General features: G+C 41.9%; 1 protein-coding gene across 1 annotated transcript; it reads right to left on the bottom strand.

Moving 5' to 3' along the window:
* Nucleotides 1–1,403: 1,403 nt before the first annotated feature.
* On the bottom strand, nucleotides 1,404–5,581 carry LOC109780826 (kihadalactone A synthase LFS). The gene is made up of 11 exons (XM_020339409.4): nucleotides 5,355–5,581; nucleotides 5,082–5,277; nucleotides 4,527–4,607; nucleotides 4,314–4,365; nucleotides 4,034–4,155; nucleotides 2,994–3,094; nucleotides 2,717–2,775; nucleotides 2,466–2,522; nucleotides 2,228–2,273; nucleotides 1,937–2,016; nucleotides 1,404–1,689 (listed from the first exon to the last, which is right to left on the bottom strand). Exons 1-11 carry the CDS (start codon nucleotides 5,433–5,435, stop codon nucleotides 1,629–1,631), a joined length of 936 nt encoding a protein of 311 aa, XP_020194998.1. The 5' UTR covers nucleotides 5,436–5,581; the 3' UTR covers nucleotides 1,404–1,628.
* Between the last annotated feature and the right edge of the window lie 6,617 nt (nucleotides 5,582–12,198).

Here is a 12,198-nt window from a genome sequence, read left to right as displayed (position 1 = left end):
CACATCAAATAATAAAAAATAAAGACCCCCACTATACATGTATCTCTACACTTCATTTCAACCTTTTCAGCTTTATGCACCGGACAACATTTTATGTCTCTAAGCACCCGCCTCCTGCAAAGGATCCCAATGTTTCATCTTTTTTTTGAAAAGGGGGGCTCCCCGGCCTCTGCATCAGAGTGATGCATACGGCCATCTTATTAACCAAATAAACAGGTTCCAACAAGGTTCCAAAGTCTCCAATTGACAAAACAAAAAGGAAAGCTCACACAGAGCTAAAAGGGCTAGAAACACCAACTAGCCAAGAAAAGATGCCACAACCGGCTAGCTAAAGGTAGATAGGTAAACTAATTGCCTATCCTATTACATGACCGCCATCCAAACCGGTTGAAGATATCCCGAACTACCATCCCCCAATGTTTCATCTGAATCTAGTTTTTCTGACATCCGATCCTACATGATCTACGGGGCATCACCCTGGAGCTATGTATTGGCCATGCCTTTACATGGATTGCTTGGACGTAAGAAGATCACCAGCACCCGAACACCGTCAAATGCCAACTTCTTTCCAGTTCTCCTGTGCACTCTCAGAAGTTGGTACAGCTCTTCTCATACTGAAGCTGACCTGAGTATGTGTTTCATCTCCATACAGCGCCATTAATTTGTTGCTTGTAAAGTATTCCCACCGTCCCATAATATAAGAACGTTTTTGACACTACAAACGTTCTTATATTATAGGACGGAGGGAGTAGCAAATGTTCATGTTCATGAAGTACTTTATTTTTCAAAAAGAAGTTAAACCCGGCATCTGCATCTTAGTGATGCACACAGCCATCATGCTGTTGTTGTTGTAGAAGCACTTGTCAAGATAAAACTGTGAGCACGCAATTCCTCGACACCAGCTGACATTGGCTTGTTTGTTGGGCCGAGACTTGGATGGCAACATACACTTTAACCTGGCCATACAAAGCTGGTCTTGAGTCTTGGTCCAAATTTCACAGTTTCACTGGTATGGGTGGCTAATCAACTGGCGCCACCCAACCCGCGAGCTCAAGCTTTCGCGACTTCGGCTCTGACCGTTCTCAGGCTCTGATCGAGTCACGCAGTCAGTTTCTGGACGAATCTGAGTGTTTCAGACAGAGTATCTCAATTAGGAGTGACACCCGTCGTCGTCTCGGCCTCGCGCACCTGAGTCTTTTAGGTTCAAACTGCTTGTTCTAGAGTCTAGACTAGACTGCCGGTGCATGTCAACTTTCTACTAGATGGGTATATTGGCCGTGTTCATCGATCAGGTAAACGAAGATGTTCGTATGAACAAAGAGATACGACTACTTGTGGCATCTCTTCGTCAAGAGAGAGATGGATGGACATGCAAACCACTTGCCTCCCAAAGACCAACAAACTAAACGGAGGATATGCACCGTTTGTTTATTTCTGTGAGACCATATTATGACGATACAGATTAGTCAAGTATATGCACTAGAACCGTTACAGCTGTACTGAAATACAACTATGTTTACAGTCATAATACGCATTGCAATTTTACAGGAAATACAACTCTGTCTTCAGATACAGGTGTGTAGTTCTAACATATCTTACCAGACAACTACACGTTGAAATCCCGCTAGTTATTTGTATGTGGCGCTTAATCGTTCTTTCAGATAGTCACCCGCCGTGATAGGTGGAAACCTGAAAAGGCACTTCAAGAATTGTGACAATCAATCTTTAACATATACTCCCTCCACATCAAAATATAAGACGTTTTTGTAGGCTTAAGTTTAGCCTACAAAAATGTCTTATAATTTGGTACAGAGGTACTCCCTCCGTCTCATAATATAAGACGTTTTTGCAAGCTACATTTAGCTTGCAAAAACGTCTTATATTATGAGACGGAGGGAGTAGTAACTACTAAAATCTTCGGGTAAAAGAAGAGGACCTTGGAGGACATGCGTCGCAGCAACAGCTTTCCAAGCACTGCACCACTAGATCGGGTCTTGGGTCCAGAAAGTAAGCCGCCTGATGCATATGAAAACGTGTGTAAAAGATAAAACATGCTTTAACATTAAATCGTAAATCTATGAGCTGCGATGCTACTTCTATGTTACTGGTGGTGGTTTTCCCATGAAAGAAGAGCGACACCTGACTTCTTCAAGAGATATGTTGTAAACAATGATAGTAACTGAAAACCCTTTATGAAAAATCTGAATTAAGTAGTTAGGATACTCACAGAATATCGCTCTCTGCCAACTGCAACAACCCGATGAAGTGTAGATCTGCAAGTTGCAGAAAAAAGCGCAAACGATCAAAGTTTTTTTTTCGTACACAAGGTTTCTGCAGAGATAAATTAGACCAGAAGTGCACAAGACATCATAAACCAAAAGAACCTTCTGAGCATTTCAGAATTTATGGCGCAACTGCTACTGCAGACATGATGGATTCCACACAACATGTTAAAAATGTAGTACCTGAAAACACAATTCGTCCACCTTTCTAGCAAATCGCCAATGTTAACAATAAGGGTCCTACAAGTTCACAAGATTTGTTAGGATCATTTGTCATACCTGCAACATATTGTCTAAAAGCATGCAAAACAGGGGTTAAGCAAGTAGACTGAACCAACAAGCAAATAGAGAAATAGAAGGCATTCAAAGCTTCTAAAATAATAATCACCGCAGAAGGCACCAGACCATATCATTGTTTATGAAGAAATATTTACCCATCAACATGACGAACATCTTCCCAGAGCTGGGGATGCCTATCCTTCTCCCTGCATATCTGCACCCACAACAGTGCAAGTATCCAGCATATAAAATTATAAATGCAAAAGCAATGATGTCATGATTTATACTTTTCTAAAACAAGATTTATTGTTTGTTGAAGTGGCAAAACATAATCCCCTGCTCAACCAAAAAATTTGAACATACATTTTGTACATGAGTGATTAGCTGCAGAAGAGAACAAAAATGAAGTTGAAGAATTAACTGAAAGAGTACCTGCAAGCCAGGAGTGCCATCTGTTGCTAGAAGAGTTATCATTCCATAATCTGAATGAGCTGATGCACCATAATTTCCATTATCAGACTCGTTTACTTCACCTACAGTAAACTTTTTATTATTTTCCATTCTGTTTTCTCTACAAAAATAATATTTAGAAAGGAAAAAAAAGGAATACCCCTTCTGTTCACAATTATAAGATGTTTAAAAAAAATCTGAATAGGATGTATATAACACATGGTGTGTTCGTTCAGTCATTTCAGTCCGTATGTAGTGCATCTTGAAATATCCAAAACATCTTATATTTGTGAACAGAGGGAGTACTATGTAAGGAAATACTTATCAGACCTGTTTACTTCACCTACAGTGAACTTGGAATTCTTTTCCATTCTTTTTTCGCTACAATCCCCTTCAGCTGGGTTTCAAAATTCAAATTGCTATGCTAAATCTTGCAGCGCCACTGCCCTTGTTGGAACTGCTGCCCTTGTAGAGAACTTGTGTTGTTGGTCAACTATAGGTGATCGCTTTTGGGCATGGCAGATTTTTTGCAGGTATGCATACTTCATTTTCTAGATTCTGTAGTATTATCAGACTTTGTCCTGATTGGCAGTGCAGCTTTAAGCAGCATAATGTATAGGACCTGCTGCTAAAAGAACATAGCTAGAGGTTGCAAGTATGCTTTCTACACTAAATCTGTTGAAATATCAATGATGTAAGGGATTTTAGTTATTAGGTAGTAATATGAGGGATGTGGATGTGACATGGACAATTGACTGGAGGCGAGAATGTAGTGACTGAAGGCGTGACACAGAGTGCACAGCCAAATTAGCCTATGTTTGAACAGTATGACTTTGATCCATGGCAAAGCACTGATAAGCTAGTGTGTGAAAGAAGCCACCCAAGCAACCATCATCAACCATGAAAATGAATAGGAGCAAACAAAAGGCAACATAAAGCATGTATCTGCCTCTCCACGGGATATAATTAGAATAGAACTTCTGATTCTTTCAAATGACACAAAGGAAAGACAATGATGTAACCTGGGTAGTGCAATAGCCGAATAACTTCTGAAGAGCAGTCGACTGCACCGATGTTCTGAAAGAATTCAGCTTCTAGGTCCAGACTCAGAGCAATTAGAGAGAGTATCCTTTTGCCAGCAGCCCTGGTTGGTAATCAGAAATACCATTGACTATAGTTATTCTAGATAGCTCAATAAAAGGAACATACAAATGCAACACTGGAAATCTGAAGAAATGGTCGTTCTAATACAATTGATCGATTTCATTTTGCTGAGACACACACACAAAAAAAAAAACTCACAGTGCAGCTGCATGGTACAGCTTCATTGTATCCTTCCAAGATGGAAATCGCTCTGCAGTTAAATTAATCAGACAAGGTTTCATTTTGTCTGTTGAGAAGAAGCAAGGCATAAAAAGAAGACTCAAATAACACAATTGATGTCTATATACACTTATAAGGATGACAGGTAACAAACTTATCAGTTCTTAAGAGATGACAAAGCAGATTAAGCACCTTTAGGAGGCCATTGGTTAGGATCATTCGGCATATCTACATCCCCGACCGCCCCAATGTAGAAACTCTCCTTGAGGTCTCCTGCTCAATATCACAAAATTCACAATCAGGGATCACAATATATCACTAGAAACAGCAGAAATGCCGAAGGTCAAGTCTAGAAGGCGCGGTGGTTGCTTCAAGCTATAGGATGCGAGGAACTGAGGATAATATCAATGGGTTCTTCAACCCCTATTCTGCTCTGCTACATTTGTAACTAACTAACTCTCTCCCCACCAGGCCACCACAACATCTGAGCAGACAAAGTAACGGAAGCACGATGACAAATACTTATAGGCTTCTAGCTATCCTGGCTTCAAAAGAATCATGTGAATATTCTATTGTCTGGAGACAAAGTAATGACGTTCAGCTAGTTGTTCAGTTTTAAATGTCGTAAACAATGTTGCTCTCAGTAAACAATACTATCGGTAACCTGGCACGTCTCCTGAGCCATAATTTATACTACTTGGATTTAACACAGAGGTCGATTCAGGTAGATCAGGAACTGGATTTAACCCTGGAATTCCGACGACGCGTCGAGCTTCTCGGCGTAGGGCGCGGTGTAGCCCCGGTGAGCGCTGTTCCTCTGCAGCAGCATCTTCTCCTCCAGCGGCAGCTCGAAGAACTTCTTGCTCTCGGCGAACAACGCCTCCAGCAGGCCGTCCTGGATCCCGTGGTTGGTGACGTAGAAGAACCCGCTCTCCACGCATGCCTGTAAAACCAAACCAAATCGCTCATGGCGTGACGCTTCTTGGTGGCTCCACAAAATAGGGCAATCATGCGAGCAACCTTCCGGACGGCGTCCACGGCGGATTTGAGGTCGGGGGACGCGAGGTCAACCACGGGGAGGTCCAGGCTACCGCCGGCCATCGCCTGTTGCTCTGCTTCTGCTGACGCCTGCGCCTGACTATGTCTGAATCTTGGTCAGTCTATCTTTATGGATGGGCTTCGGCGGAAGGCTTGACTGGGCTAGAGCAGACCTGGACACATGGCCCCGCCCGGACCGGATGTAAAAGGGCCTGGCATGGCACGGCCCTTGCCGCAGGACGCGCCAATGTCTCGCTTATACGCTCGCGTCAGGCGCCTACATAAATAGACCGGCCAAGTGCGCAGGAGCCACAGGCGAAAAATGTTAAATTTGTATAGAGAAAATGTTTATCATGTATATAAAAATGTATACAATGTGTAGGAAAAGAGTTAATCATGTATTTTAAAAGATTAATCAAGCATTTAAAAAATATCTATTAAGTATTTGAAAATTTTAAATCAAGCATTCGAAAAACTTTAAACCTGTAAAGAAAAATGTTTGTCATGTACTCCCTCCGTTCCTAAATATCTGTCTTTCTAGAGATTTCAAATGGTCACCACATACGGATGTATATAGACATATTTTAGAGTGTAGATTCACTCAATTTGTTCCGTATGTAGTCACAATTTGAAACCTCTAGAAAGACAAATATTTAGAAACGGAGGGTTATATAAAAAATACTATGTGTATGAAAAATGTTGATCATATATTTAAAAATATTAAATATATATAATAAAATGCTCCAAGTGTACACAAAAAATATACATTGTGTTGAAAAAATGTTCATTTCCATTCAAAAAAAGTATGTCGTGTATTGAAAAATGTTTACCATACTAAAAATGCTAATCTTGTATTATTATTATTTTGCATGGTAATATATGTCTCATTTATATCATAATGATCATAGTACAAGCTACGTATATATCGACCTAGCAAAACTTAAAAAGTTGCGAAACGCTAGCCTTTGCACAAAGGAGCACCAGCCAAGAAGTAAAAATACAAACAAGACCGAAGAAATATCTAAGCTTGACACCAACACCCGTCACCTGCCTCTAGCACCACCACATGGCCACAAAAGGAAAAAATGATGGATCACCTCCACACCCGAGCTCGACGCGGCTCCATCGCTGATATGCAGCTTTGTGGGCCTCTAAGGTGCCTCGCCAAAGGCGAAACCATTACCGTTGAACGAATCAGACCAGGGCAACACCCCAGACACACCAGCGAACTCCAGATCTGGCACCCCCACACCATTAAGACATTGGAGGAGGAAATTATACCTACCATCCACGTACCACGAATCTGTTGGGGAACGTAGCATGCAATTTCAAAAATTCCTACGCTCATGTAAGATATATCTAGGAGATGCATAGCAACGAGAGGGGAGAGTGTGTCCACGTACCCTCGTAGACCGAAAGCGGAAGCGTTTGACAACGCGGTTGATGTAGTCGAACTTCTTCTCGTTCCGACCGATCAAGCACCGAACGTATGGCACCTCCGAGTTCTGCACACGTTCAGCTCGATGACGTCCCTCGAACTCTTGATCCAGCAAAGTGTCGAGCAAGAGTTTCGTCAGCACGACGGCGTGGTGACGGTGATGGTGAAGTGATCCGCGCAGGGCTTCGCCTAAGCACTACATGAATATGACCAAAGGCGTAAACTGTGGAGGGGGGCGCCGCGCACGGCTAACAACTGTTGATGTGTGTTCTAGCGGTGCCCCCCCCCTCATATATATAGGTTGGAGGGGAGGAGAGGCAGCCAAGGGGGCGCCCCGAGTAGGAGGAATCCTACTTGGGCGCCTCCCTATTCAGCCTCCCCCCTTCCATATCCATCCGGAGGGGGAAGGAAGGAGGAGGGAGGAGAGAAGGAAGGGGGAGGCCGAATTGCTCCCCTTCCTTTCTCTCTTCCCCTCTTTCCTTCCCCCCTTATTTGGCTTACATGGGGTGCACCAGCCCCCTAGGGGCTGGTCTGTCCCCTTCTTGGCCCATTAGACCCATGTAGTTGCCGGGAGGATGCCCGGAACCCCTTCCGGTGACCCGATATGTACCCGGTACCCCCAGAACAGTTTCGGTGTCCGAATATCATTGTCCTATATATGAATCTTTACCTCTCGACCATTTCAAGACTCCCCGTCATGTCCGTGATCTCATCCGGGACTCCGAACAACATTCAGTCACCAAATCACATAACTCATATAATACAAAATCGTCATTGAACGTTAAGCGTGCGGACCCTACGGGTTCGATAACTATGTAGACATGACCAAGACACCTCTCTAGTCAATAACCAACAGCGGAACCTGGATGCTCATATTGGTTCCCACATATTCTATGAAGATCTTTATCGGTCGTACCGTAATGACAACATACGTTATTCCTTTTGTCATATGTATGTTACTTGCCCGAGATTCGATCGTCGGTATCTTCATACCTAGTTCAATCTCGTTACCCGCAAGTCTCTTTACTCGTTCCGTAATACATCATCCCGTAACTAACTCATTAGTCACATTGCTTGCAAGGCTTATTATGATGTGTATTACCGAGAGGGCCCAGAGATACCTCTCCGATACTCGGAGTGACAAATCTTAATCTCGATCTATGCCAACCCAACAAACACCTTCGGAGATACCTGTAGAGCATCTTTATAATCACCCGGTTACGGTGTGACGTTTGATAGCACACAAGGCATTCCTCTGGTATCCAGGAGTTGCATAATCTCATAGTCGAAGGAATATGTATTTGACATGAAGAAAGCAATAGCAATAAACTGAACGATCATTATGCTAAGCTAACGGATGGGTCTTGTCCATCACATCATTCTCCTAATGATGTGATCCCATTCATCAAATGACAACATATGTCTATGGTTAGGAAACTACAAACTTTGATTAACGAGCTAGTCTAGTAGAGGCTTACTAGGGACACGGTGTTTTGTCTATGTATCCACACATGTATCAATTTTCCGGTTAATACAATTCTAGCATGAATAATAAACATTTATCATGATATAAGGAAATATAAAATAACAACTTTATTATTGCCTCTAGGGCATATTTCCTTCAGTCTCCCACCTGCACTAGAGTCAATAATCTAGTTCACATCGCCATGTGATTTAACACCAATAGTTCACATCTTTATGTGATTAACACCCATAGTTCACATCGCCATGTGACCAACACCCAAAGGGTTTATTAGAGTCAATAATCTAGTTCACATCGCTATGTGATTAACACCCAAAGAGCTCTAAGGTGTGGTCATGTTTTGCTTGTGAGAGAAGTTTAGTCAACGGGTCTGCCACATTCAGATCCGTATGTATTTTGCAAATTTCTCTGTCTACAATGCTCTGCATGGAGCTACTCTAGCTAATTGTTCCCACTTTCAATATTTGTCCAGATCAAGACTCAGAGTCATTCAGATCGGTGTCAAAGCTTGCATTGGCTCAGAGTCATTCAGAAACATTTCCTTAGTGCTCTTTAGGTATATAAGGATAATTTTGACCGCTGTCCAGTGATCTACTCCTGGATCACTATTGTATCCCCTTGCCAAACTCATGTCAAGGCACACAACAGGTCTGGTACACAGCATGACATACTTTATAGAACCTATGACTGAGGCATAGGGAATGCCTTTCATTTTCTCTATATATTCTGCCGTGGTTGGGTTTTGAGTCTTACTCAACTTCACACCTTGTAATACAGGCAAGAACCCTTTCTTTGACTGATCCATTTTGAACTGCTTCAAAACTTTATCAAGGTATGTGCTTTGTGAAAGTCCTATCAAGCGTTTTGATCTATCTCTATAGATCTTGATGCCCAATATATAAGCAGCTTCACCGAGGTCTTTCATTGAAAAATTCCTATTCAAGTATCCTTTTATGCTATCCAGATATTCTATATCATTCCCGATCAACAATATGTCATCCACATATAATATCAGAAATGCTACAGGGCTCCCACTCACTTTCTTGTAAATACAGGCTTCACCATAAGTCTGTATAAAACCATATGCTTTGATCACCTCATCAAAGCGTATATTCCAACTCCGAGATGCTTGCACCAGTCCATAGATGGATCGCTGGAGTTTGCACACTTTTGTTAGCACCTTTAAGATCGACAAAAACTTTCTTGTTGTATCATATACAACTCTTCTTTAAGAAATCCGTTAAGGAATGAGGTTTTGACATCCGTTTGCCAGATTTCATAAACTGTGGCAATTGCTAACATGATTCGGACAGACTTAAGCACCGCTACGAGTGAGAAAATCTCATCATAGTCAACACCTTGAACTTGTCGGAAACCTTTTGCGACAAGTCGAGCTTTCTAGATAGTAACACTACCATCAGCGTCCGTCTTCCTCTTGAAGATCCATTTATTCTCAATGGCTTGCCGGTCATTGGGAAAGTCCACCAAAGTCCACACTTTGTTCTCATACATGGATCCTATCTCAGATTTCATGGCCTCAAGCCATTTATCGAAATCTGGGCTCATCGTCGCTTCTTCATAGTTCGTAGGTTCGTCATGGTCTAGTAACTTGACTTCCAGAATAGGATTACCGTACCACTCTGGTGCGGAACGTGCTCTGGTTGACCTACGAGGTTCGGTTGTTACTTGATCCGAAGTTTCATGATCATTATCATTAGCTTCCTCTCTAGTTCGTGTAGGCATCGGTTTTCTGTGATGAGCTACTTTCCAATTCAAGAGAAGGTACAATTACCTCATCAAGTTCTACTTTCCTCCCACTCACTTCTTTCGAGAGAAACTCCTTCTCTAGAAAGGATCCATTCTTAGCAACAAAGATCTTGCCTTCGGATCTGTGATAGAAGGTGTACCCAACAGTTTCTTTTGGGTATCCTATGAAGACACATTTCTCCGATTTGGGTTTGAGCTTATCAGGCTGAAGCTTTTTCACATAAGCATTGCAACCCCAAACTTTAAGAAACGACAGCTTAGGTTTCTTGCGAAAACATAGTTCATACGGTGTCGTCTCAACGGATTTAGATGGTTCCCTATTAACGTGAATGCAGCTGTCTCTAATGCATAACCCCAAAATGATAGTGGTAAATCGATAAGAGACATCATAGATCGCACCATATCTAATAAAGTATGATTACGACGTTCGAACACACCATTACGCTGTGGTGTTCCAGGTGGCGTGAGTTGTGAAGCTATTCCACATTGGTTTAAATGAAGGCCAAACTCGTAACTCGAATATTCACCTCCACGATCAGATCGTAGAAACTTTATTTTCTTGTTACGATGATTCTCCACTTCACTCTGAAATTCTTTGAACTTTTCAAATGTTTCAGACTTGTGTTTCATTAAGTAGATGTACCTATACCTGCTCAAATCATCTATGAAGGTCGGAAAATAACGATACCCGCCGCGAGCCTCAACACTCATCGGACCGCATACATCGGTATGTATTATTTCCAATAAGTCATTAGCTCGCTCCATTGTTCCGGAGAACGGAGTTTTAGTCATCTTGCCCATGAGGCATGGTTCGCAAGTATCTAATGATTCATAATCAAGTGATTCCAAAAGCCCATCTGCATGGAGTTTCTTCATGCGCTTTACACCAATATGACCTAAACGGCAGTGCCAAAAATATGTTGCACTATAATTATCAACTTTGCTTCTTTTGGCATCAATATTATGAATATGTGTATCATTATGACCGAGATTCAATAAACCATTTACATTAGGTGTATGATCATAGAAGGTTTTATTCATGTAAACAGAACAACAACTATTCTCTGACTTAAATGAATAACCGTATCGCAATAAACATGATCCAATCATATTCATGCTCAATGCAAACACCAAATAACATTTATTTAGGTCCAACACTAATCCCGAAGGTAGAGAGAGTGTGTGATGGTGATCTTATCAACCTTGAAATCACTTCCAACACACATCGTCACCTCGCCCTTAACTAGTATCTATTCATTTTGCAACTCCTGTTTCGAGTTACTAATCTTAGCAACTGAACCGGTATCAAATATCCTGGGGTTACTATGAACACTAGTAAAGTGCACATCAATAACATGTATATCAAATATATCTTTGTTCACTTTTCCATCCTTCTTATCCGCCAAGTATTTGGGGTAGTTCCGCTTCCAGTGGCCATTTCCTTTGCAGTAGAAGCACTCAGTTTTAGGCTTGGGTCTAGCTTTGGGCTTCTTCACGGGAGTGGCAACTTGCTTGCCATTCATCTTGAAGTTCCCTTTCCTTCCCTTGCCCTTTTTCTTGAAACTAGTGGTCTTGTTAACGATCAACACTTGATGCTATTTCTTAATTTCTACCTTCGCCGATTTCAGCATCGCGAAGAGCTTTGGAATAATTTTTGTCATCCCTTGCATTTTATAGTTCATCATGAAGTTCTAGTATCTTGGTGATAGTGACTAGAGAACTTTGTCAATCACTATCTTATCTGGAAGATTAACTCCCACTTGATTCAAGTGACTGTAGTACCCAGACATTCTGAGCACATGCTCACTAGCTGAGCTATTCTCCTCCATCTTTTAGGCAAAGTATTTTTCAAAGGTCTCATACCTCTTGACACGGGCATGAGTCTGAAATACCAATTTCAACTCTCGGAACATCTCATATGCTCCGTGGCATTCAAAACCTCTTTGAAGTCGCGGTTCTAAGCCGTAAAGCATGGTGCACTAAACTATCAAGTAGTCATCATACCGAGCTTGTCAAACGCTCATAACATCTGCATCAGCTCCTGCAATAGGTCTGTCACCTAGCGGTGCATCAAGGACATAATTCTTCTGTGCAGCAATGAGGATAATGATGAGGACATAGACCTGGGGTAGGGTAAT

Source organism: Aegilops tauschii, chromosome 1 (assembly GCF_002575655.3).
Source record: "Aegilops tauschii subsp. strangulata cultivar AL8/78 chromosome 1, Aet v6.0, whole genome shotgun sequence".
In the NCBI taxonomy this organism is placed as follows: domain Eukaryota; kingdom Viridiplantae; phylum Streptophyta; class Magnoliopsida; order Poales; family Poaceae; genus Aegilops; species Aegilops tauschii.
Note: the sequence above shows the minus strand (reverse complement) of the source record. Positions and strands in the feature narration are given on the sequence as shown.

What these genes read in the sequence shown, in the direction of transcription:
- LOC109780826 (XM_020339409.4), bottom strand. Translation starts at nt 5,435, where the DNA reads ATGGCCGGCGGTAGCCTGGACCTCCCCGTGGTTGACCTCGCGTCCCCC. An exon ending in CCGTGGACGCCGTCCGGAAG is followed by an intron (nt 5,278 to 5,354) that starts GTTGCTCGCATG and finishes TTGGTTTTACAG; the next exon opens with GCATGCGTGGAGAGCGGGTT. An exon ending in ATGGCACTCCTGGCTTGCAG is followed by an intron (nt 2,776 to 2,993) that starts GTACTCTTTCAG and finishes TTGTGGGTGCAG; the next exon opens with ATATGCAGGGAGAAGGATAG.